Genomic DNA, 26,308 nt, shown 5'->3' with positions numbered 1-26,308 from the left:
CAGGACAACTACATCCAGATACTATCATGCTTTCAGATACTCTCTTTATGAGGAAAGTATTTTCCACTGCATGCACACAAAGCAAAATTCAGGGGGAACTCAGGCTTTTAGCTAAGAAAAGCATTTAAGTACTACCCTCAAGCAAAATAAGTATCAGCAGCAGTTCTGACCACCTACCTGTAAAGAGTATTTGGATCCATGTTATTCATAAAAAAGACAAATACCTTCTGCATAAGCTCTGTAAACTAGCATAAAATTGCTAGTTTATTATTTGTTTCATCAACTTCAATTTACTAAAGTAAGCTACAGATATGATTTAAGGGTGTTCTTTTTTAAGACTGTAAAATAGACCATATAAGACTGTACTAGCCTATTTGAAAGAAAAAAAAAATCAAGCTATCTTTTTATGTTAAAATAAGAGATTATTTACAACAGTTTAATCAATTTACCTGGCTTTGGAGTTGCCTGAGACCAGAGTACCTGGTGGGTTCTAAACATTCGCAAACACGGCATCTTTGCAGAATGCACCTTAGGTGGTAAGACACTGCCAAAAACAGGAGTGGAGCACCCACTAACAGCAATACGCAGGAGGCTCGTCATTTTGCCCAGACCTCTGAGCAGACTCCTTGCCACGTATGGAATCCCTGCTGCGCGTGTGAAAACAGAGCAACGATTATTAATGATATCAGACAGGAGGTATGTAAACTCGGCAGCCTGGGCCTGTGTGACTGCCGCCAGCCAGGCACGGATCATTTCTCCCTGCCTTTTCACCCCAGCTAGAGGACAAAACCCACTGTTTGTCACAGCGGGGCGGCTGAGCGAAGCTATTAAATTAAACAAAGTAGAGGGACCTGTGGCTCCCCACGAGCAGCTCCAACACCCCGCAGCTCCCCTGGGGACCTGGGGGGCGACCCACGGCCCTGACAGGGCTCCCGGCAGGGGTCGGTGAGGGCACCCCGGCGTGCGGGCAGGGCAGGGCCGGGCCTTCCCCTCCTGCAGGTGGCCAGCGGGGGAAAAGGGCTCCTCGCCCGCCCGTGCGGAGGGAAGGAGGCAGCAAGGTAAGGCGACGAGGTCCGGTCCGGTCCCGTCCCGCCGTGCCGGGGCTGGCAAAGCAGCGGCCCCGCCGCTATTTATAGCCCGCCGCCCCGCTGACCTTGGGCAGGCCGCTCGCCCCCGCCACAACGCCCGGCGGCCATGGCGCCCGGCGGAGCCGCGCTGCCTTCCCCTTCCTTCCCCTTCCTCTCCCCGACTCCCTCAGCCGGGACCGGCCGCCGCCGTCCTCCTTTCCCTTTCCTCCCCGTCCTTTCCCTCCCCTCCCCAGCGGCCGCTCCGCCGCTGTCCAATCCAGCACAACGCGGCTCCCCCGGCTCCCCACCGCGGGTAGGGCAGCTCAGGGCGGGCCCCCCGCTCTCGCCCCGAGCCCCCTTCCCCCGGTCCGGTCCCGTCCCGTCCCCGCCGCACCCACCGGCTGTGCCGCCGGCGCCGGCCCCGCCGCGGCACTGACCGACCTTGGGGCGAGGCGAGGCGGCGGGGCCGGGACGGGGGCGGAGCGGGGAGGGGGCGGGAGGGGGACGCGGGGGGAGGAGGGGGGAGTCCCGGCAGCCGCCGCCATGGCGGAAGGGGAGGCCTGCCGTGAGGGGAACGGTGCGCGGTCGGGTTGGGGAAGGGGAAACCAGGGAAGGGGAGGCCTCTGGGTGCGGTGAATCGTTGAAAAGTACCGGGAGGGCGGCCGGGAGCCTCACGCTCGGCTGCCGGTGCGGAGGTTGTTGGTGCAATTTGTAACTGCAAGGTGTGGAATTAGGCTCGAGTTAATTTACAGCTGTGCGGCTCCGTGCAGAGCGCTCCCCCAGGCCGTCCCGTGGTGTCAGGCGGTGAATTACGGCTGGAAGTGAAGTTAGGCAATGAAAGCTTGAGGCTCCGAGAGTGGATAAGAGGATACCGAGCGCTGGTTGTTCAGGAGACAACCATTTTTAAATGCATTTGTGAGAAGGATTCAGCTCGGAGTTCAGCCCATGTGCTGCTGTGTCCTCTGTGTTTGGGGCTCCGAAAACTGGTGCAGCAACATACCTCATTAATATAAATATATTAAATATAAATTAAATATATTAATATACATTATAAATGTAACAATATAAATTAAATATATGGATATGTTTATGTAAATATAAAGGTAACACTATATTTTTAATTATTAAAGCATATTCAGTTTTAATACACAGCAGCAGTCCCTCCTCCCTTCTCCCCAGGTAGAAACATGTTGTCACCTTTAAAAAAAAATGCTTGCATTCTGAATAGTGATGAAGTTGCATTTTGTGGTTTCCCAGCACCAAGCACTGCAGGTCTGTGCAGGATTGCTTCTGAATTAGGTTTCTGGCTGTTAGGTAACGTGCTTAGGACAAAGCAGGTAACTCCTCTAGCGCATATTTATAAGCGGCCATAACTGCACTTGTTGAAAGTTTTAATCTGGTAGGATATATCTTGCTAGCCTGGGTATGTCAGGTTTTCAGCTTGTTGTTCTCAAGGGTTGAAGTAACCAACAGGACTTCAGTTCCTCAGGCCAGAACATTGTAAGGAGAACTTTAGGCATTGTCTAACAGGATTGAGTATTGCAGGTAATATTTGGGGATTGTGATTTTTTTGATTTAATCACCTGAAAATACTTTTCTTTTTTTTTTTTGGTGTCTACATTGGGAAGGAGAAATTGGTCTCCCAGTCAAAAGCAACTATTCTCGTGCAAACTTCAGTTGTGCATCTGTAGTAAAAAGATGGATCTGGGATCACATTCCACTCCGCACCATAAGTAGTTGCAAACAGTCACTATATTAAAATAATATAGAAGGTCTGCTAATTGGAAAGAACTCACATTTATGACCAAAAATGAAATGTTGTCTGGCATAATAATGATAACCTGAGGCATTTAATTCATCATAGGTATATACATTGAAAAAGAGATATGATTTTTTGAAAGATCAATGTCTCAAAAAGTGGTCGCAGAATATCCTGATGATTTTCTTAGAGCCTCTGCATACTTAACCAATGATTGAGAATCTCTACTTCCTTTTTAATGTTGATTTAAGCTTTTAATTCTCCTCATGGTAAGATAAAGTTTACAAATGCAACCAGAGGTCACAATATAGACTTTAAAACCAGGACTGGAATAATATAAAAATATATTAATTTTTTAATTTTGTTATTTTAGTAGCTTCTTTGTGATCTTCAAAGGTTTGATAATACTGCTCAAATCTAGTTTTAATAATTGCTTACACAAGTGAAGTCTTTTCTGAAAACTCTTTAGTCTCCTATACTTGCTCTCATTTCAGTCGTGCAGTTTAGAGTATTTAGTTTACCAATCTTCACTTTCAGCAGTAGCTGCATAGGAACAGTTTTCCCATGAGTCCAATTAATTCTAACTGTGTCACCTTTATAATCTGGCCAACTTTGTCTTACTAAGAGTCAGTCCATTACATGCCTCAGGAATATAAAAAATCTACACTATATTTTGTATTCTATATCCTCCACTAGTAATTTTAAAATAGTAAAATGTAATAATAAGCAGGAACAGCATTTATAAAGTGTTACAATAGTCATATTAAAAAAAAAATACAGGACAGCACTATTCTGATTTCGTGCAGCGTTTCATACACACTTGCCTATTTTTCATCCTCTCATGAGTCATCAACGGAGTTTGAGCCAACAACACAGAAGCGTTTGGCTTGGGCTTTGGAAATAACAGGTGGAAAGGTCGGCACAGGCCAGGCTGTTCTGGGAGACAAACCACAAATATCACCGGCGCGGTCAGCTGAGGTGCACCCTTCGCGAGTGTGAAAGCAGGTTGGGCTCTGGATTTCACAAAGCAAGGAGAGCAGGACTCTGCCAGGGCAGAACAAAAATGGTGAATTAAGTTGCAAATGGAGGTGTGAGTTGAATCGTTTGAGGCTGATGAGAGATCAGCAAAATGGACAGTCTCCTGTTGTAGATTTATGTTAGTGTGGAGGGCTTTAGAAGTTATATGTGAGCATTTAATAAGAAATTTCGTGTATAGATTGTACGTGAAAATACATTATCACTTGAAAATATGTTATCACTGACCAACCAGTAGGGTTGGTGTTTTTTTTAAGTACGCCTAACTGCAGTAACATTGTCTCAAGGGAGGCTTAACCGTGGGATTACATTTACACCGCAGTTTAGCCCGCAGTTTGGGCCCCTTTCTGGGCGGAGAACAGCCGCCGGCGCGGGGCAGGCACCGCACCGCACCGCACCTGAGGCGGCGGAGCGGCGCGGGGGGAAGGCCGCCCTTGGCACGACGCCGCCGGCGGGGGAGGGCGGCCCGCTGCGGGGCCGGGCCGGGCCGGGCCGAGGCGGGGCTAGGCCGCGGCAGCGCCGGCGTTGCCATGGCGACGGGCGGGCGAGGCGGCCGTCAGGGGGCGCTGCGTGCGGGGCTCAAACTGAAAGTGGAGGCTGGGGCCGCGGCCAGGCGGGACCCGGCCGCCTCCTCCCTCCCTCGTTCCCTGCCTGCCTCCCGGCCTCGCTGCGTCCCGGCCTCCCTCCCGCGACCGCTCGGAGCCGCCCCGGCCGCAGCATGGCGGATCAGTTCGACCGCACTCCGGGCGCTGGTCGGGGCCGCGGAGGCGCGGCGGACGGCGGCGGCGCGGCCTGCCCCGGGAGCGACGGCTCCCCCGGCTCGGAGGCGGCCGAGGCGCCGCAGAACAAAACGGGCGGCCCCCCGCAGCAGGAGGGCCTGCGGCCTCCCAAGACGGCGCCGCCGGGCAGCGGAGGCGCAGGTAACGCAGGTAGGGCTCCCCCCCTCCCTCCCTCCACCCCCCCCCCTCCGGCCGCGGCCCCCCTCGGCTCCGCGGGCGGTGGTCGTGTGTGTGTCTGCGGCCCCGTCGGCGCTCCCCTCCCTCCCGGAGCGTTTTGTCCGTGTGGTAATCCGGCCACGGCTGGGCCCAGCCCTCCCCGTGCTGGAGATCCCCTGGATCCGGCCTAGAGGGTTGCCAGCGCGTAAACACAAGCCTGCGGTAGCGCAGAGCCGTGTTTGTCGGCTGGCTTGTTTTTTTTTCGGGTGCGTGTCGGGGTCCCTTTTCAATAAATTTACGAGCTAATCTATAAAGACTATAATCTATCTTTAGAAAATGCGCAAAAAGTGGTTTAAAAACACGGTTTCGTTGATTTTTTTTTCGGTAAATTATGTACTAGATGGACAATAGCTAGGTGTCTTTGGGGAGTATATTAAAATTAGTGGTGTCTACTATTTATTGACCTTTAAAATATTGCTTTTGCATTTAAAATTATGAAAAACCTTCATGAAAAACAAGCAAGGAAACAATTGATTTACTACTCGGGTTAGCTCACTTAGAAAATGTGTTGGGGGCGGTCTCTCTTTCTCCTCTTTCTCTCCTCTCCTCCTCTCTTCCTCTTTCTCATCTCTTTCTCTCTTCCATCACTTCCACACGAACATTTGTTCACTTTCTATAATGTGGAAAGGAAAGGAGTCTAGAGTTTCCAAAAGTGAAAACTATTCATGTTTAAGAAAATCAACTAAAATGGCGTCTAAATAATACAAGGTATGTTTGAAATTATATACTGTGATTAATGTTGAAAAAATACGTATTCCTTATGTACTCTGTGAGAATGCATACCAATTAAACAATGTCTAAGAAAGGCTGTTAATAAACGCTTTTCAGAGCACCTGCAACAGACAATAATTCCATCTGGATCACAAGATAAAGCTTCAGTTCCTGATTCCGGACCAGAAATGGCTAAACCTCAGGTGGCTGTGGCTCCTGTGGTAGTATCAAAGCTGTCGGTTAAAGCACCTGAGTTCTATCCATCAGGATACAACCAGAACTTCAGTCAGAACTTTGCAGTAAGTGTTTATCTTTTCTTCTTAGTATATTCTAATTTACTTATTCTCGATTTAACAATGTTTTCTCAAGATTTTGTTATCTTAAATTCTTAAATGCTCCCTAAGAAATTCAAAAAATTCAGACAATAACATCTAGAGATAACGCTAGAATATTAAATGATAGTGGGGTGAATATTATGGTGAGAGCATTTAGTGTGGGATGTTTTGCTAAAGCTCGCTACAGATAACCACATTCTTTGTTGATTACTCCAAGCATTGACTTCAGCAACATCCGAATAAGCAATCTTTTTGGAGACTGACTCTGCTGCGTTTACATCTACAATGTATTTTAAGTAAAGGCTTAGCTGCCTTTTTGTGCTGATTTCTCAGGATTTTGAAGTATGTGTGGGAAGAGAAGCTTCAATTTAAGCTTTTACAAATATACTTCCACTTCTACAAATAGAATTAAATGATAATAAACAATTGCACTGAAACAACTAGATTTTGAATAACTAATGCAAAAATAATTGATTTGAATCTTAAGCGTAGTGTTTGATTTAATTTTTTTTTTTTTTCCCCTCCTTGCCAGTAAAATCGTGTTATCTGATGTTAACAGCTTTGCCGGCTTGCTGAATAAAATTACTGTCCTGGATAATGCAAGCCCATGCCAATATAGAACTGTAAAAAAAAAAAAAAAAAGCCAACATGAACATGCTTCATGTTGAATGAATAATTATTACTTTGCCCCAGTACATTACGTGTTCTCTGTAAATACTGGGTTTCAGTTTCAAGATTAAAAAATGCCATTTAGAATGGTATACATTTGCATACATGTAATTACAAACTCCAGAGGCCAGCAATGAATGTTGCTTTTCAGGTGCTTTGCAAAAACACACAAGCATGTGGGAGCTACTCGTTGCTATGTTGTAAGAATATATTATGAATATGTGTGACTCAACTATTAATAAAAATAACTCTAAAGTGCCAGCAAAACCTAGGCTTTCATTTGGATGTATTTGGTATGTTGCAGGGACCTTAATTTAATCGATGCACACTAGGCATGGAATAGTGATATTTTTGATCACGAGTTTTAAATTGGAATCAAAACAAGTTACAGGAAACTTCTGATTCTTCAACTTTGTATTTCTTAGCTTTCATTTGTAACATTCCCTGGAGTTTTTAGATGCAAAAGCTCCCGTTTTTCTTACAAAATACACAGTGCTTTTGCTATTTATCAAACATTTATTATTTTAAAAATAACTTGTTAATTCCTCGTATGATAGTGCATTATTGTAATTACTATATGTGTCCGTATAATATTCAGTTCATCTCCAGTTAGGTCATACTCAAAACTGTCAATTACTAGTCAAGATGCTCCAAGGCCTATTAGAAATTTCAGGAAATTCTGAAGAATTCTGATGAATTTCCCATAGAATGTAGAATTCCTGTGGAATTCTCTGTTTGTATACAGCTGTCAGTAGCATAGGAAGATGTGGATGTCTGCGGTAGAATTGGTGACTAGATTCAGGTTTGGATTGCCGGTAGGAAATGTCAGACTTGTTCTTTGGACAGGGTATATGAAAACAATACATCCTTCCATCAGAAGGGCGTAATGTCCTCATGTCATAGTTCCAGTAGTAAAATTTGTGTTCTCTAGGTTGGAAGCTTTTTTTTTTTTTTTAACCCTTATTTTTGTACTTCAAATAATTTCCAGTTAGAGGCTGAGAAGCCTCAGTGGCTGTTTTATTCATTTAGCCAAGCATAAGAGTGTCACTTAACCTCATATATGAACTAAAATATGCAGCCTTGTACATACAGCATTCTTTGTACTTAAGTTTTTCAGTAATGTTATTGTAAACTTGATGAGTGTATACAATCTGAAGGAGGAAAAGCTTGTTCCTAAGAAGTCTGAAGAGAAATCAAATCAATGATAAATTATTGGTAACTTAAGTTCCTAAGTGGAGATGTTGTGAGTACTTCTCAGGTATAGGAATGTGTTATTTGGCACGTTCGCTGAAAGAGCCTGAGAGCAGCTCATGCATCTTTTCTATAGAGTTTCCGATTTTTACTTTTATGTAAATCAGAGGGTACTACCTATTTAGCCTGTCCATTGTTATGGCTTTAAATTCATGAACCGACTCTTAGTAGAAAAGAGACAAACCAACAACTTTCAAGTTAGCATCTCTTCCTTTTTTGTTGTGCCTAATCCAGGGTCTAGTCCTATAGCTATCAAACGCAAAAGAGAGGGATTAGGCAGTGTTGGCCTGACTGAGAAATCATTGAAATTAATGGAAAATTTCTAGTTGACTTTCGTGGCTTTGAATCATAAATTTGTAATGAATGTGTAAACTTATAGCCTTTTGTTCGCTAACTACTGTTTAAAAATAACCAGGAGGAATTTGCTTTGTTTTCCATTGGTTGGTACAGTGCATGGTGCTGTATTCTCTGTTAAATCTTAAAATCTGCCAATGAGAAATGTAAGTGACTTATGTCTAGAAGTTACCGAACTAAATATAGTTTTTAAAGTATGGAACATTACTAATTTAGCAACAACATACATTAACATTTTAATTACTCATTTTTCCTTCAGTTTATTCTGTTCCCAGCATAGTTACTGAAACTTGGGCTGCCTTTGGAATTGTGTATTTAATATAAGTAGATGAATGTGGTGTTGAGTTTAGCCTCTTAAATTCAGAATGCGAGGAGGAACATGAATACAGGGACACCAATTTACCCTTTCCAAAACAAGGACATTCTTTTCCGAGACTAAATTCTTTACAGTGAGGATGAGAAGATACTTTCTCTGCTGAATGAGAGTGTATTAACAACCTGGTGAATCTCAGAACGAGCAGATGCTTTTTCCAGCTACAGCAATTACTCTCCCTGCAACCTGGCTGCAGAATTTCAAAACAGCTCGTTTGCAGAGTAGGTAGTTTGGCTGTAGGTGACTAAGCTGCAGTAGTTAAAACAATAATGTCATGTTCATGTGGAGCAAAATAGTTTTACTTTGTACTGTACTTTTTTCTGGGCTGTTTGATTTCTTTTAGAGGAACAGAATACTAGCAAGTTATAGAGGCCTATTAGCTTTTGCTCCCTGGCTCTTTAGGCACCAAATTGCTGGAGTCATAAAATACTCAAGGTTGGAAAGGCTCTCCCAAGTTCATCTAGACCAATTGCAAGATTAAAGCAAAGCAAACTTGTGTCAAGTTGTTCAAGGCTTTATCCTTATGTATAGTAACAACTAGCCACCCTTTCCTTAAAAACATACTTTTATACTGTTTCTGGTGTGCAACTTTAAGTAACATTGTCTTCAGTGTTATCCATTGGTCAAGTATTCCACCGAATAAAACATCACAAGAATGTCTTCCTAGTTTCTCTTCTGTTATTTTCACGTGTGCCTCATTAGTTTGTTGTATGCCCTTATGACATGGGGTCTCTGGGTCTGAATAATTTTGGAAATTATGCACTTTTCCCCACACATTCCTCACAGGTCCTGAAATTAATGTCAGTACTTGATTTTTAGCAATGTGTGTCTGTATTTCTCCACAGTTCATATACAGGGCTTTGATTTTTTGCAGGTCCACGTTGCTTCTCAGTCTCTCCTCTACTGTGGCATTTTGAAGCCAGAAAGTAAAGGACATCTGCTCACTAAGGGGGGTGGGGAGAAAGAAAATAGAATGATAAACATAATATATGTAAGTCCACTAAAGAAAGGAAGTCTTACCGCTTTACCTCAAAGTTTCATTATAGTGTATATATATTTTAAATTCTTTTATTGTTAAATAGCAAGCAGTTGAGAACTCTGATGTCCTGACTGTTACCCTCATGTCTTGAATCAGGCTCCTGCTTGGACATCTGAAATGTCATATGAGATGCTCACAATCCCTTGGGTAGTGTGACAAAGTGAATTATTTGTGTGTGTTATTTCTGGTTATGTCATAAAGTATGTTGCCTCATATGCTATTCCTCTCAAGTACTTGCATTGTAATCATCCTAGAACAGTACTGAACTTTAAAGTGTTACATACATTCACTTTTGAATGGGCAAAATTAGCAGTCTTTTCTTCCATCACTGGGAGCATAAACACTGATAAAGTGCTATTGTGCTAGCCCCCCCTTTTCTTTAGGGAACAGGTGTGTTTACTGTCTGCACTTTAACCTCAATAACCGTGAATCAATGCAATACCACTAAAATAATTTTATTTCATGTCATGTAATCTTTCATCTATTGCTAAAAGATGGGCTTTGCTAACTTCAGAAGATCAGTTTTCCTGACGTAATTTTATGCGTGGGAACACTATACTGTATTTGTTACATTTCTGTAATTTCTTTCCCTCCTGCATATTTTGGAGCACTTTAGCACTTTCTGTAAGTGCAAAACATTTTGTTTCCTATTTCCATTTTTTTTCCTTCTACGATTCATTTATCTACAGCCCAGTGTGTGTGCACATGAAGGGTTTTTAATCTCAGTTGAGTAGTTCTATTCGTAACAGGTATACTTACACGTGAGTTAGTTAGTTAATCTTACACTCAGTTTGACAAACTGTTTAATTCTCCTTATTTCAAAAAAATAAATAATTGTCTGGGAGACCCTAATCTCTGTAAAAGTTTGTGACTTAGTTCTTAAAATGATAGGACTGCAGCAGCTTTCTGATGCATTGAGGTTTATGCTCTCTAAAAATGTTTGTAAACCGTGTACTAAAGATCACTATGAAGCATGCATGCAAAACATCAGGAGTTATTCATATTCACATCAGGATGTTATTCATATCTAAGGGCTGTATGATTACTTCTGGAGCTGGTAAGCGTAACAAATTCATCTTAGGTTCTTAAATGTTGGTATGCTTCTTCACTGCTGTAGGATTCTTCCTATGAAGATGGATATGATGGCTATCTGACTTTGGCAGAATATGTACAAGACTTCCTAAACCACCTCACTGAGCAACCAGGTTGTTTTGAAACTGAAATAGAACAGTTTGCTGAAACACTGAATGGCTGGGTTACTACCGATGAAGCATTGCAAGAACTTGTTGAGCTCATCTATCAGCAGGTAGCCTATGTATTCTGTCTTATACCATGGATACCATAACTCTCGTTACCTAGTGTCCAAGAATAGACGTGGTATTATTAGTTGTTATATAATTGCATCTATGTAGCATTTTAATGGTTTAAATTGTCTTTCTCTTTAGACTGAAACATACAGCAAAAGATTATGCTTGACAGATTGAAATGATAGCTCAGTTGTGGGAAGCTTGCCTCATTGACAAGTTTCACCAGTTATCTCAGTGTCCTTTGCTGTGTATTTGAATCTCCCAGGTCATATAGTAGAACTGAAACTGTAGCACTTAATTAAAAGGGTTATATTTGAATTGCTGTATTTATGTAGTACAGATAGAAACGACTCTTAAGCCATGTCTGAGTTCCATGGTTTTGTTTTTCCCTACAAAAAATATTCTTCATAATGCTTAGATGTCTTTTACTCCTTGACATTTAAAAAACATAGCTAGATACCTATTGTACACATCTCCCTTCAGGAAATGTTTCTTCACTGACAGGCTTTGTTCTTCATTGCTGGTCTGATGGTAACTGGGTCCAGTCCCATTGATGGCCAGGGAAATGAGGACAGAGACCTTAAACTGAACTCTGTACTAATTGGGGGAGCTGCTGGAAAGAACAGCTTAATCTGTGTTGCTAAGCAAATGAACTGCTGTTTCTGTCTTTTGGGCTTGCTGCACAGAACAAAGTCACACTTGCACTTGCTATTTATTACATTGGGTGTCTCTCACTTTCCTGGGTTGGTTGCTTTCAAACTCTTCCTTGAAGGATGTGAACAGCTCTTTTATTCACCTTTTAAGTGCAGGTAGTTGCTGAACTTTTTTTTTTTTTTTAATGTGGAAATAATCTGGGGTATGTAGAAGCAGCATGACTGGTTGGTTATCGGTACAGGACTGTAGAGTCCTGAGTTTCTTATTATCATACAGCTGCCAAACCTGTACTGTGTCTGGCAGCATCATTTTCCCTTTATTTGGATACGTGGAGGATAGTGATAAAAGACTACAGCATTCAATATAACTTTACTCAAAGAAAAAACAGGAATTTATCCCACTTTAAAATTTTTGTATACATTAAATAAATTGACTCAACATTTAATGCAAATCTTTAATGTTACCTCTTCCTCTCTCTCCCTGTTTAAAACAGGTCCAGTGTTGGGGTTGGCTGTACCTTCCTTAACTGAGAAGCACTAAGTGTAAACAATCTGAAATACAACAGTTTATGTGGAAAGTGAAACTCAGCTCAATATTTAAAAAAAAAAAAAAAAAGCTGTCCTAGTATCCAAAACATAAGGTTTTAGGTTTTTTAGGAGGTGATAGCATTTGAATGTCAGTCAAGTCTGCTTTATTATTTTTCTGTCTTAAGCTTCTGCTCAAGTGTTTGTGCTTCTTAGTCCTAGCTTATCATAAAACTTTAATTGCAATAGCCACAGTGTGTCTTTAAGCATCTGCCTCAGTGATATTAATTTAACCTAATTGTGCAGATTTACAGATGCTAGACTTGTGAAGGAAAAAGGCTAAAATGAAAGAAAAAAAGACCTGTGCAGTTTTCCCTATTTTTGGGTGTCAGGTATCTCAAGCTGTCTATATAGAGTAATGATCTACTTCCCCCGTTCTTCCTAATCCTTTTATGTAGTTATTTTTCCTTGTCATGTTTTTGTATTCTTTCTCTGGGCATCCGCTACTGCCAAACATAGATTCTAGTATAGATAGCACTCAAACTGAATGAATGTGGGTTTTTTGTTTGTTTTGTTTTAATCACTTACTGCTCTTTGAGAGAGAGTGTGTCCTTGAAAAAGCATCTTAATGCCCTCTATTGACTTCTGTATAAACAGCTTGTAAGTGACTTTCAGACACTCTTTGGTATAGGCTGCAATGGAGAAGTAGAGTTGAGGAGACGTGGTGTAATGGCAGTTGTTTTCTTAAAGCCACATTATCACAGTATAATAAACTTTTATGTGCCGAAATGCACATAGCAAAGTGTTCATGAGATATGAAAGTTAACATGACAAACAGTAGTTATTAATCTTCTACTCTTCAGTGATCTAGTTAACTGTTGTTAAACACCATTTCCTAAAATGCTTTCAAATATATTTCCTGATAACCTAATAATTACTTGTACAAATAATTTATTATTTTCACTTTTATTTTGGAAGGCCACATCTGTCCCAAATTTTTCCTACATGGGAGCACGGTTGTGTAACTACCTATCTCACCATCTAACGATTAGTCCACAAAGTGGGAACTTCCGACAGTTGTTACTTCAAAGGTCAGTATCTGCATGTCACTTTAAACCTATTACTTCCTGAGATTTCCTGTCTTCCTCTTTTGTGTATAACTCTTAAATTACATAGCATAGAGGAAGTATATATTTAAAATGGAAGTTTATATTGAGGGTTATTAAATCCTCAGGTGCATACTGCATATGGAATACATACATATATTTATTTTTTTAATATGAAAATAATGCTCAGTTCAGGTTCTGTAGTCTCTTCTGAACTCAGTATGTTAGGCTGATACCAAATTACAGGGTAAATTTCAAAGCTAGTCAACTTCAAAAGTATCCTAAACATACATATATTCTTGTCCTTTGACTCATGCTAGACTTCATTATTCTGTGTTTTTTTTTTCTTTAATTACTTTTCTGGCTGCAGATCCTGTGGGAAGTTCATTTGTTGATCAGCTAAGTGACTTTACACATGTGAAATAGATACATAAAATGCAGGAGGGTAAATTTCCACAATTTTTAGAATTTTGAGGGCTTGCAGTTTAATGATTAAGGCTTCATAGTTGATAAAAATACAGTGTTTTTTAAATAGATATATTTCCTTTTAAATCTTACTGCATTACATTTGAAGGAGTAGTACACTTTAATTTAGGAGTCAAATGATCCTTTTACCTTTAAGGACTTCTGGCTTTATAAGCTTCAGACTTATTTAAAAGTTTCACTTAGTCCGTGTATGTTTAGGAAAAAACAAAGTTTAAAAGATGATCTAAATGAATTTATGTTAATCAGGAACAGTACTCTACAGAGAAGCTGAAAATACTTATTTTTTAACTTGTTCCAAAGCAGGATGAGCCTTTTCTAACTCCAAATGACACTACAAGTTATCACTTTTTATCTTCTCATGTTATCTACATTTCTTACTTGAACAACAGCATGAAAGAAATCCCTGCTGATATTGGATTACCTGATTCCTGGTTTTAAAGCCAATCCGATAGATAATGTTCTAGCACCCTGAAGCTGTAATATTAAGGTAGTTTATTGTTTTGCTGCTAATATGGATGGAATTGGAGTATAGATAAAAAGGCCAGCCATATGAATACAGGAAACTCCTCTTTCTAAGCCCACATCTTTACTTAAAATTTGGTATTTCAACTCCTTATATTTTTCAGTTTCCTAGGTACTTCTTAATCTGTTGCATAAACATTGAGAATACATGGGAGATTGTCTTGTTCTCCTTTTGTTTTTGAACTGATTTGCAAACCTGCATATTTTTGACACCGTTGTTGAAGACTAAAAATACTACATAACTAGCCTGTTATCTTAAACTATGTTATTAAATGTGTTCACTTTTTTTTAAATGCTGGTTTGTAACTAAATAATGCATAGCTGTTGCTTAAAATTGCTGGATAAAGAATTTATCACATAAGTGTAAAGGCACCTATGGCAATGTGGGAAGCACCCTGAAATGGGAAAATATCATTTATGACTTTATTTCTGTTGACATTTAGCTACCTTTGTTAAACTTATTGCACCCATGTTATAGTATGTGTATTTTTAAATCTCATATATCTCAGTGCTTGAAATCATGTAATCATATTTGTTCACCTAGTGCAAAATCCACAGCCTTTGTAAAGCCCTCTCATTTCCTTCACAAATCATACTTCCCAGAATTCAGCATTTAACAATTTTAACACAGTTCATACGTTCTTAGCATTCTACTAAATAAGTAGCATGTTATATGTGTTGGGATGTCTACAGATGATAACTATACAATTTTGTTTCACTTTTTCAGGTGTCGAACAGAGTTTGAAAACAGAGATGAAGCTGCAAAAGGAGATGAGGCTACTCGAAAACAATTTCATGCCTTTGTGCTGTTCTTAGCTGAACTTTATCTTAACCTAGAGGTAAGAAGAAAGTTGTGTGTCAAGTGGTTCTTTGTTAATTTTTTGTTGTGTTTAACTAAACACTGAAATGGAGTATCATTTGAGGTGTTGCTTTTTTAATGTAGAGGTGAGTAAGTCAAAGAACTTGAGAAAACTTTAATTATAGTTGTGCATTAAAGAAACAAATAAGCAAAAATAGACAAGATCGTTAAAAGAGAAATGTAAAAAGATATTTTTAAAAAATTATAAGAATTCACTAAAAGAACCAACCATAAACCACCTTTTCCAAAATTTGTGTCTGGTCACATATTTTCTCTGTTGGAAAAATTGGAATGATATTTTTAGTATTTTCTTTTGGCTTGCAAAACCATCAGGGTACTTCACTTAACCAATGTAAGAAATGTTACAACTTGCAGAAGCATATCAAAATCAATAAACCATGTAATTCAATATTTAGCCACTAATCAGAGGTATTATAAGATGCTTGAGGAAGGTGTGGGAATCTTCAAGATAAGCAATTAAAAATTGAGACCTTTAATGGGATTTCTTCTTAAAATTGAGTCTTTGGCTTATGCATGAAGCATGTAATCTTGTATTTAGATCAGGTTTTTGTATCTATGATGTATACATACACTTTTTTTGCACATTAAAAAAAAAACTCATACCTGTGAGTTCGATAAATTCAGTAGATTTTGTAGTATCCTTAAAAATAACTTTTTTTGTCTGGAGTATTTAAATGTTGTAATCTATTCGGACACTATAAAAAATTTATGTCACGAGGAGAGAAAATAATTCTCCAACTCTTTCATGTTTGTACATAAGTGAGCCTTGAAATATACTTTTCACTTGCTGAAATAAAAAGGAAGCTTTCTAAAGGGCATGGAAGGAGAGGAGCTTGTCTGGTTTTGTGAAGTATATCCTCTATTTTTAATCCATTTTCTGTAATTCTAAAATATACGTGCCTTACAGAAGTAAGTCACTCTACAGCTGTAGAGAGTGCGTAATGTAATATCACAGTATCACAGATTTCTAGGTTGGAAGAGACCTCAAGATCATCGAGTCCAACCTCCGACCTAACACTAAGTACTCCACTAAACCATATCACTAAGCTCTACATCTAAACGTCTTTTAAAGACCTCCAGGGATGGTGACTCCACCACCTCCCTGGGCAGCCCATTCCAATGCTTAATAACCCTTTCGGTAAAGAAGTACTTCCTAACATCCAACCTAAAACTCCCCTGTCGCAACTTTCGCCCATTCCCCCTCGTCCTGTCACCAGGCACGTGGGAGAACAGACCAACCCCCACCTCTTTACAGCCTCCTTTCAGGTAACTGTAGAGAGCAATAAGGTCGCCCCTGAGCCTCCTCTTCTCCAGGCTGAACAAGCCCAGCTCCCTCAGCCGCTCCTCGTAAGACTTGTACTCCAGACAGCTTGGTCGCCCTTCTAGGCGAATAGGGGAAAAAAAAAAAACAGTTCAGGTTATTTGCCAGGCATTATGCAGCCATTCTCAGCAATTTATTGACAAAGAAACACAATGCTAGAAGTGCATTGTTACGATTTTGTCAGATTTCTAAGAATGTTACTCAGTCTGTGTTCTAAAATAGTTGCAGTACTTGATATGGTCTTCCATCTGAAGAGTTCAACTATGTTAATCACCAACTAAATCATAGAGCATCTAAAAGAGAAAATGTGACTAAATTTCTGAAACTTGAATCTTTTAACTGTTTTTTTGTTGTTTGTTTTGATTCTATGATTTTTTGGTTTTTGATATTTTGCAGATTAAAGGAACAAAGGGTCAGGTAACACGAGCAGAAATTCTTCAAGAAGGCCTTCGAGAATTACTAAATGCACTTTTCTCCAATCCTGTGGACAATAATTTGATATGTGCAGTGAAACTGCTGAAGGTGAGGCAGTTGTTTTAAAAGAAGAAAAAAAATAATCAAGTTCTGTAGTTGAGTTGGAAGATCTGGTACTACTTATTTATGTAATCATATGTCAATCATGGTATAGTTTAAACACAAATAATAAGTTACTTTGCTTTTTCTTCATCTGGGATAACTAAAAACAGTGCATCACATATACTCATGTCATAATGGTTCCTGCTGGTGAATGGGGGGGGGGGTAACAAAAAAAAAAAAACAGGGAGGGGAAAAATCTCATGAAAACCTATTTCTTTGTGCCACATACCACAGTGGTCACAAATATGAGATCCAGGCTGAGAGAGGTAGCCACATCACACAGTTCCTTTTACAGGTTGATGCTATAGTGTGTCGTTATTAGCTGTCCTTAAATAACATGATAAAGAGAGGTTTCTAATTGTGGGTAATTAGAAATTCAGAATTGGTAAGGTAAAAAGAGAGAGGGTAGTTTCCTTTCTTAGTCAGCGTGAACATTATTAGAGTTAAGCAGCTGTCATTCTTGAATGTCCCTGTTATCATATTCTTCCATGCGCTGGGAATGCTTTAACCGAGTGCCTCAAACCAGAAATGAGCAGTGCATAAAGTCAGTGGAATGCGCTTCTGTAACACACAAAGTGCAGGTGACGTCTTCTGGAAGTCTTTCTTGTCAGAACGATAAGAATTTTGGTTATCTAAAATAGAAAAAAAAGTGCTTGAAGGTTGGGCAGAGAAAATGGATATGAAAATAATATTTTTAAAAGCCATACTAGATAAGGAAATGTATGTATAGAGCATTATATGTCTTTTTGAGATGATGGATGTACTGTCTTACTTTTGGTAGTGGTAGGGGAGACAAAGCTGCAACAGAAGAAATGTTTGTGGGATTTTATGCACTACATTATTAGTAACGCACTTTTTTCACTGCGAACTTGAACAAACAAAATGTGAAGTACTACTGCAAAAGTAAAGTGTATGGCCATATACAGTAGCAATGGAACTGAAGCAAAGGAGCAAGTAATCCTTTCAGCTCTCCTTTTTCAACTTCTGTTGTAGGAGAAAACAGTAACCAACTTGAATGAATTGCGAGCTTTGGGGTATATTTTCTGGTTTGAAAGATGCTGAGAAGTTAGGGTGTATCACTTTCAAAAGTCCTTTGCAGCAAAAGGTTCTTTGTATCAATCACTTCCTACTGTATTATTTGCATCATTACCACAGTATAAATAGGTATTTCTCTTTCATGATGAAAAAAAAGTTTCTTTTGTCGTTAGTTTTACTTTTCCTGAAAAGAAAAAAAAAAAAACTATACAGGGAGAAACTTGTTTTCACAAGCCTTAGTAATATTTATACTTGGGAAAACACAGTTTATTTTAGGAATGAAGGTCAAAATATAAACTCCTTTTCCAGAATTTTGTTTCCGTGTTTTTGGTGCTGGTTTGTTTCTTTTTCCTCGTTCCTCCCCTGTTCTCCCACTCTGTTTTTTCAGATTCTTCTCTTAAATTCCAGTTCTTGTGACTTCTTTTAATACGGTGAATAGAGAAGAGAGCTTTTATATCTTCCTTGAAACACAAGTTTGATTGTTGAAAACATTGAAACAAATTTTGGATGTTCAAGCTGGTTGCTTCATAGCAAGTATGAGGCTGTGTTCATTGAGCACATTCACTCCTGCAGCTGATACTTATGTTCTGTGTGTCGCACAGTAATATATTTTTCCTGATATATTTTCTTGATATTTTCCTGATATATTTTCTTCTTCATATAGAATCATTTAGGTTGGAAAATGCCCTTAAGACCATCACATCCAACCATGAATGGAACCCTAAGCGGTAGACACAAAGTCTACCACTAAACCGCGTCGCGAAGTGTCACGTTTGCATGTCTCTTAAATACCTTCAGGGTTTTAAACCACCACTTCACCTCTTCCCTGGAATAGCGGTGGATACCGGAGTTTTTTTACCTGTTTGCTTTGCAATGCGGTGGTTTTTTTATATTAAACCTTCTTGGTACTGTTATCTAGGATCAAGGCAGGACCCTTATAGAAATCTGGGAATATGAAATAAGAGCTAAGACACTTGATTTTCTGTTACATTTTATTCCCTTGTATGATGAGATGCCATTCCAAGCATTTTGGATTATGTGATACTTATACTGAGTAGATCAGAAATTGCTATTAACTTTGACAATAGTAGCAAACTAATTCTGCATGGTTTAACTCATTACTCTTACTGTGCAGTTGTTGGGCAATGATGTGCCAGTTCTTACAGAAAAGTCTTTCATCCACAGCAGTTTTAGATTGTCTGCTGCTAAAGTGCTCTCAGCAGCAGTTTCAGGCCTCACGGATTTTACGTATTAAAATTCAGGTTAGTCTGGTTAGATGATTCTTGCCTCCTCTTATATACATCCAGATGAAACTCTCTGCCATGTTTGATGATAGCTATGTTGATTGAGGTGTTTCGAAAGATTACTAATGTGTTTGTTGTTCTCAGGTAAACTAGCGGTATTACCTGCAAAAATATGGTCTCATTTTTCATAATATACAAAATGTAGTGCAGAGCATGCACTTAGAGCAATTAAGATCTGACAAATGCTGTTAATCCTTTTGAGCAGGATTCAAAATGCTGCCGTATTTCTGTGTTGTGACCCAGGTAACAGTATGGTCACATGCAATCTCCATCTCCTCTGACGTCTGACTTCAGAGAGGTGATGAGATGTAATGATTTTCTACATTAAGTCATTGCAATGTTAATCACAGAATTGTAGGGGCTGGAAGGGATCATCAAGAGATAATCAGGTCCAACTCCCCTGCCAAAGCAGGTTCCTTAGAGCAGGCTGCCCAGGTAGGCGTCCAGACGGGCCTTGAATATATCCAGAGAAGGAGACTCCACAACCTCCCTGGGCAGCCTGTTCCAGTGCTCTGTCACCCTCATCTTGAAGAAGTTCTTTCACATGTTGGTGCGGAACTTCCTGTGCTCCATCTTGTGGCCATTGCCCCTTGTCCTGTCCCCACAAACCACTGAAAAGAGGTTGGCCAAATCCCTCTGTCTCCCACACTTCAGGTATTTGTAAACATGGATAAGATTCCCCGTCTTCTTTTCTCAAGGCTGAACAGACCCAGGTCTCTTGGGAGAAGAGAGTTTTCTCTGTTTGGAGGGAAAAAATGAAAAAAAAAAAATACAGGTGTTTTGCTCTCATATGACTGGTTCGCAGTGTAACTAAATCATTGAAGAGTTATTTCAAATTCTGGTTTAAAGACAGAAAGGAGGGAATTGGCTGTGGACTTCTAGGTAACATAAACATTGGACATAGAGCTACCTTACTGTACCTAGTCTTAAACAGATTATTTAACAAGGTCAATTTTATTCTATTTAGTAAGAAGATTTAGAAGATTGGGCAGGTTCAACCTTCAGATAGTTGGACAATCTTGCATGTTACAAATTGTCAACATAAGAGTTTCTGTAACAACTTGTTAATTTTTTCTGAGGTTTGCTTTTTTTAAAAAAAAAAAAGTGCTCATCCCTTGTCTTTAGTTAACAGGCTCAGTTTTAGAAGATGCCTGGAATGAAAAAGGAAAGGATGACATGAATGAAGTGATTCAGCGAATTGAAAATGTTGTGTTGGACGCAAACTGTAGCAGGTGAGAATATAAATTTGTTCCACGTTTAGAATACTTTAAAAAAATAAAGAATACTGAACATGTCCAAAACACACTTTTACCAGCCTAAAAAACTTATATTCACAAAAAGTGATGTAAGTATCACTTTGCATCTAATAAGTAATATTTTTTCAACTAAGGGTGTTTCTTGTTTATTTTGTTTTGGTTTTGTTTTTTGTCTCAACAGAGGTGATTAATGACCAGTAAGTGCTTTAGGCTCTCAGAGCAAGTGTAAATATAATAGTTGTGATATCTCCTAGTTTTTACTTTTAAATCAGAATTAAACATTCTTAAATATGGTATTTAAATTGCTGTAATTGTAGGGGTGAAATAGAATTCTTTTTTTTCTGAAGAACATGCCGTTTTGGTAGGGTCTTACTACTGGTTGCAAAAAGTAGAGGAAACAACTGATTTTTTTTTTTCGCCTTTCTCAATGAGAACTCTTCTCCATGGACGTCCGTAGAAGAAGAAAACAATTTCTCTTTACTTTAGGGAAAAATAGGAGGTGATATTTAATGTATTGGAGAGATTAGTTTGCTTGTTGACTACAGAAATTCAATGTGATTCAGAGAGCTAAAGTTAGGACTATAAATTAGATGTTTGAATATCACCCCCCTCTTCCCGTATTCCCCACTACTATCCTTTTATAAGAAAAGGATTTGTTCCTCAAGTTGTGCTGCAGACTTGGTATCTTAATAAAAAATAGAGCTGTTTCTATTTCATATGGACTCCCTACATCAACACAGAGGAAGTGAAGTGTGAGTATTTCATAATTGACACATGGAGCATCTAGACTTGCAGAAAAAAGACTCAAAATTAACTCAAAATTATCTGCAGACTGGACCAAGTATTTTGTCACTTTTGGGGCTTTTTCTGTGATGTAACTGTCTAGAATTTGTAGGATAAGAGAAGCCATTTTATTGCTTAGCAGAAAAACATTCTAATTTCTGTACTGCTTCTCTTTATTTCAGAGATGTGAAACGTATGCTTTTGAAACTAGTAGAATTGCGATCAAGTAACTGGGGAAGAGTTCTTGGAACTTCTTCACATACAGAAGCTACCCCTGAAAATGACCCAAACTATTTTATGGTAAGAAAGTACTGACACTTTGGTTCTTTAATGTTAATTTAATTTGATCCGTAGACATCAATATTGCTGAAAACATATTTTGCTGAAAATGTATCTGTAGTATATTTCATATTGCTGAAAACTACAAAAAGCTGCTTCTCTGAATGCATACAATTTACTGTATAACTTTTATTCTTAGAATGAGCCAACATTTTACACTTCTGATGGCATTCCTTTCACTGCTGCTGATCCAGGTACATCACAAGCTTAATATATGTCTCCTTTAAAAAATTATAAAGTTTATGCCCTTCTGAACTATATCTAAAGTTGTTTGTAAAATATCTGAAACTCGTGCAATTTAAAAGACAAAATAACTTATGAATTTCTGGCTTTCAAGTGTGCAACACATGCCTTACTCAGGGTTAAAGAATGTAAATGTTTGAAATGGAGGATATGTATTTGAGTTCATACAGTTCATGTAGAAGAATTTGTGCCATAGTCCTCAGCACTTGGTCTATCCACAAGCCCATAAAACTTCAAGTTGTCTTTTGTCCGTTGTTAGAAACATAGAATCATAATTAGGCTGGAAAAAAACTTCCAGATCATGTCCAACATTCAACCTGGCCTACCAAGTAGCATCACTAAACCATGTTCCTTAGTAACAAGCAGAAGGGTTTGTTTCTTTTTTGGGTTTCTGTCATCTGGGCACAACATGGCATGATGTTTCAAATGAAGATATCTGTGACTACCTTTGCAGTTCTGTGGTATCATAGGTATCTTTCTTATTCTTAAAGGTTGGTTGATGTCCTGAAAAAACACTATAGTAGTAGGTTTTTCTGTATTATGTTTTATGCCTGTTACGGTTTCATTACGTAGGCTACTTTCAGACTGTATAGATCAATGTTAATTTAGAGGACTATCCCTATTATATATACTACTCAGTCTCATTTTTACTATGCCAGATTACCAAGAAAAATACCAAGAGCTGCTTGAAAGAGAAGATTTCTGCCCAGATAATGAAGAAAATGGAACAGATTTACCAGGAGCTGATTATTTGTATGTTTTCTTTCAGAGTGATAAGTTTTTAGATACTAGTTATTTTTTCTGCAAACTTAAGAATGCAATCTTGACAAAAATGAAACCATAATAATATAATTATTGTTTAGCCCTACAGTAGAAATTAAATGTTTAAGGTGTACATTGTTATAACACAAGTTTGTAACAAATTTTTATTCAACTGGTAATGAAATTTTAGCATTTCCACACAGGTACAAACTTTTTTTAATGTAGAAAAGAACATTGCAAGCAGAAAGCAGCAACAGAGCTTCAAGTATCAGAAAATGAGGCAACCTGTATTCAGCTGATTGATGACTATATATCCTACCTAGAGATGACCACAAAATTTTCAAAGGGGAATCTGCTAAATTTTTCTCCTTAGGATAAATAGCATTCCCCCATGAAATGGCTGTTTAATATTTTTGTAGAACAAGAAAAGCAACCTAATAGCAAATGGAGAAATAGTAGATGGGAATACGGTCTGATTTTCTAACACAGGTTTATAAGAATTTAAAATTTAAACCAGTAGGAGGAATGTGGTCTAAAGTAAATTGCTCTGAGTTTTTTTATTCATCTGGTTAAAAGGAGGACTTTCACAATAGGATTTGATATCTAAAAGTATTTTCAGTGTTGTTGTGTGTGCTAACAGTGCTGGCCTGGATCACTGTTTTTGTTAGTAAATTAGAAGACTAAGATGGCAGCTAGCTGAGGGTAGCTGCAGAAGCTGTGGAGGGTAAATTAGAGATGTCATGAGGAATCAACAGGCTCATATTGAGGAAAAAATACCCATTTGAACTGTTGTGCTTAGGAGACCAAGTTAAGTGCAAAATGGAAACAGACAGCATTTAAAAAGAAAAAAAGAGTATTTGAAGAGTGGCCGGTGGAAGACAGAGTCAGCCTTCCTGCAAAGTGACTGTGGAACCTTTGTTGAAAGCTTAAGAAAAGCTTAGCCAAATGTGTCCTGATCCTCTGTCAGCTATTTCTTGTGGCTGTCATCAGGGAAAAGGGTTCTGTGTCAAGTCCCTTTGCAAGTCCACACTCCTGCAAGTAAGGAGGAACAAATAAATATCTTAACTACTTATTTAATGCACAATGCTCAAGAAAAGAATAATTTCCTTAATTATACATTTTTTTTGGCACTTACTGCAGTTTTGTGTGAAACAATTATGGCCTCAGTGCAGATAAATCATGCTAATTCCCTTGTTTGGAACACAGGCACAGAAGACAATTTGGGCACCTGAAACAAAGGCACACTTATTGAGGGTCAATAGCTGCTGACTCTTTCTTTCTTTATAAGGGTGTTTAGAATTACATACCCTATCATGTTCTAGCTACAACTCCATTGTCCTCATTTATAGTGGTGAAGACACCAGTTGGACCTACAGGGAAAAATGTGATGTGCAAGTTACTTCCCAGTAGCTGTGGGAAGGAGCAAAGCTGTTACGTGATCCTCATCACATCTCAGCTTTATTTTGAAACTCTGGTAGTCTCCCCTCTGTGCAGTACTGATTATTGTTAACAGGATCCAGCCTTTTCTCTGGTCTTAAATATAAGAGACCTTTTTTTTTAAATAGACTGGTTGCCATATAATAAGAGGTATTATAATGCAGATGCAAAAGGGGGATGAATTAAGGTTGCCTTCTTCTGAGTATCAACAGATAGGATAATGTATTTTTTTCTGACTCATGTGCGACCAAGACGGTTGATTCTGTATTTGAACTAGGATGATGACTAACCAAAAATTATGCTAATTATGCTTTCTGCAAAAAAAAATAAAAATCAGTGCGAAAACATCATTAAGTTTTGGAAAGAAGTTGTTTTGCATTGCACTGTTGCTTTTTCTGTCATCTAAAAAGCTTTTAACTGCTGGAGAGCATTAGACTGTCTAAAATGGTGACAAACATTATTGTGATTTGTACATGCCTGTGCTTTGCGGTCTTCGGTTCTTTTTGTAGCCATGATTTTGTTTTTCCCTCTTCACCCTCTTCTAGTCAATCGTTAACTACTATTTATAAAGGTCTGCTTTATATTTCTCATCTACATCAATATTTCACCTATTTACTGTTGCTGAAAGTATGTACTTAATCTTATTTTTGTGGGTTTTTTTGTAGGTATTTTGATGACACTGATGATGAGATGGATCCAGAAATTGAAGAAGCATATGAAAAATTCTGTCTAGAATCGGAACATGAGAGAAAACAGTGAGACATTAAACATAATTATTAGTTTATTAAAGCAGTTTAGGCATGGTTAGAATACATGGGGATATAAAACTTGTAACATTTGTACCAAAATAAGGAAGTTGAGTTTCTCCAAGTACTAAAGATACACAATTTCCATTTTGTTAAACAGAATCTGCCAAAAACTGTAAACTTATGTCCTGTATCTTAAAATGTTGTGTATATATCATAGTTTATTTTATGTACAGGTATATGAACAATGTTTTGGCTGCAATAAAAATTGACTTAAAAGGTGTCATAATGGAAATTAAATTTTAACTAAAGGGGATCTGTCCATATTTCCCTTTTTGGAAGAAAGGGGAAGAATAACATGATCTAACTTTAATTGCTTGCTTGCTTGTTCTAGTATACATTAGGAATTATTCATCCTTTTTGCCATATACAAGCTATCTTTTTTTTTTTTTTTGCTAAGGAGAGTACGGTCCAATTATGGCTTACCTGTTCTGTAGATCATGAGAATTGATTTGTTAAGGTTTTGTATTGTGTGGGTTATTTTGTGGTTTGTTTTTTTTTTTTCTTCTTCCTCTCCCCAGACCCGTAGGGGTGAGGTCTGGACATTTTTTCCTGGAATAAACATGTGATATGTTGATATTGTGAAAAAGCAAGCAGTATTTTGAAAGTCAGATGCTTTCAAGACATTTGGTTCAGATAAGCTTATTTTCAACTTTTACATGCAAAACTGATCCTTTTAAATAACTTGCTGTGTTCTTCAAGATTACATGAATATAGTTACAGTTTAACTCATGTTCCTCAAAAGTATGTGCAGTGCTCAATATATTTTTGAATGTATCTAACATGTCTAACCTTCTGACAACCCTTGTAACTTTTTCCATTCTCCTAATTATTTTGTATAATTTGTCCTAATTTTGTAGTTTGAACACATTCATATATTTCACATATGTTAACATTCTGAAGCCAACTACTCTTTTTTGACCCAATATAATCATGTTAGTGTCCCTAGGATATTCCATTGTTGTTGGTGTTGCCAAACTCAGTTGTACTGTTTCCTGTTGTCTGTTACTGGTTAGACTAAGTAGAACACCTTGCAAAAAAAACAAAATAAAAAAATAAAAATCCCAAAAAGTAGCTACTGTAAAGAACATGTTGTAAATATGCATGTAAATAATTCTGTTAATATTTCACTGTAATACGTTTGGTTAAATAACTTGTGTCTGCTAATACAGTGAGCACTGACTGTTTTCTGGATGTTTATTTAACATTCATTCAGGTTGGAGTTTTTGGAAAATAAAATTTAACTAGCTTTTTTTCCTTTGGTATATTTTCATTGTTTTGCCCCCTTTTTTTTTTAAACAGTTTTTGGTCCATTCATCTGCTCATTTTCCTACCCCTAACACTCCTTTTTTCTTTAAAGTATACAGATACAGAGAAGA

At 38.5% G+C, this 26,308-nt stretch overlaps 2 protein-coding genes across 8 annotated transcripts in view; one reads left to right on the top strand and one right to left on the bottom strand.

Moving 5' to 3' along the window:
• The window catches only part of NNT (nicotinamide nucleotide transhydrogenase), a 42,640-nt gene extending 40,874 nt beyond the window's left edge, over window positions 1-1,766 (bottom strand). Inside the window, exons 1-2 of one of the 4 annotated variants that reach the window (XM_080575058.1) lie at window positions 1,719-1,766; window positions 450-647 (exon numbers count right to left, since the gene is read on the bottom strand). In XM_080575058.1, coding sequence (XP_080431184.1) covers window positions 450-600 — 151 coding nt within the window. In that variant the 5' untranslated portion in view covers window positions 601-647; window positions 1,719-1,766. Of the gene's footprint in view, window positions 1-449; window positions 648-1,375; window positions 1,586-1,718 lie in introns of those variants that run through there. The other 3 variants (XM_080575055.1, XM_080575056.1, XM_080575057.1) reach the window with 3 other exon arrangements.
• Window positions 1,036-26,194, top strand: PAIP1 (poly(A) binding protein interacting protein 1). Of its 4 annotated transcripts, none has more exons than XM_080575081.1 (11): window positions 1,036-1,058; window positions 5,685-5,866; window positions 10,706-10,894; window positions 13,052-13,164; window positions 14,915-15,026; window positions 16,785-16,910; window positions 20,429-20,535; window positions 21,525-21,642; window positions 21,821-21,875; window positions 22,584-22,677; window positions 24,789-26,194. In XM_080575081.1, the coding sequence occupies exons 2-11, from the start codon at window positions 5,756-5,758 to the stop codon at window positions 24,880-24,882; spliced, it is 1,119 nt and encodes a 372-aa protein (XP_080431207.1). In that variant the 5' UTR covers window positions 1,036-1,058; window positions 5,685-5,755; the 3' UTR covers window positions 24,883-26,194. The 4 variants fall into 4 exon arrangements, with proteins under 4 accessions (XP_080431207.1, XP_080431205.1, XP_080431204.1 ...); XM_080575079.1 differs by lacking the exon at window positions 1,036-1,058 and adding an exon at window positions 4,440-4,781; XM_080575078.1 differs by lacking the exon at window positions 1,036-1,058 and adding an exon at window positions 4,440-4,790.
• Window positions 26,195-26,308: the final 114 nt, after the last annotated feature.

This window comes from Anser brachyrhynchus (assembly GCF_964034855.1).
Source record: "Anser brachyrhynchus genome assembly, chromosome: Z".
NCBI lineage: Eukaryota > Metazoa > Chordata > Aves > Anseriformes > Anatidae > Anser > Anser brachyrhynchus.
The sequence above is the reverse complement of the archived record's forward strand: the minus strand, read 5'-3'. Positions and strand labels throughout refer to the sequence as shown.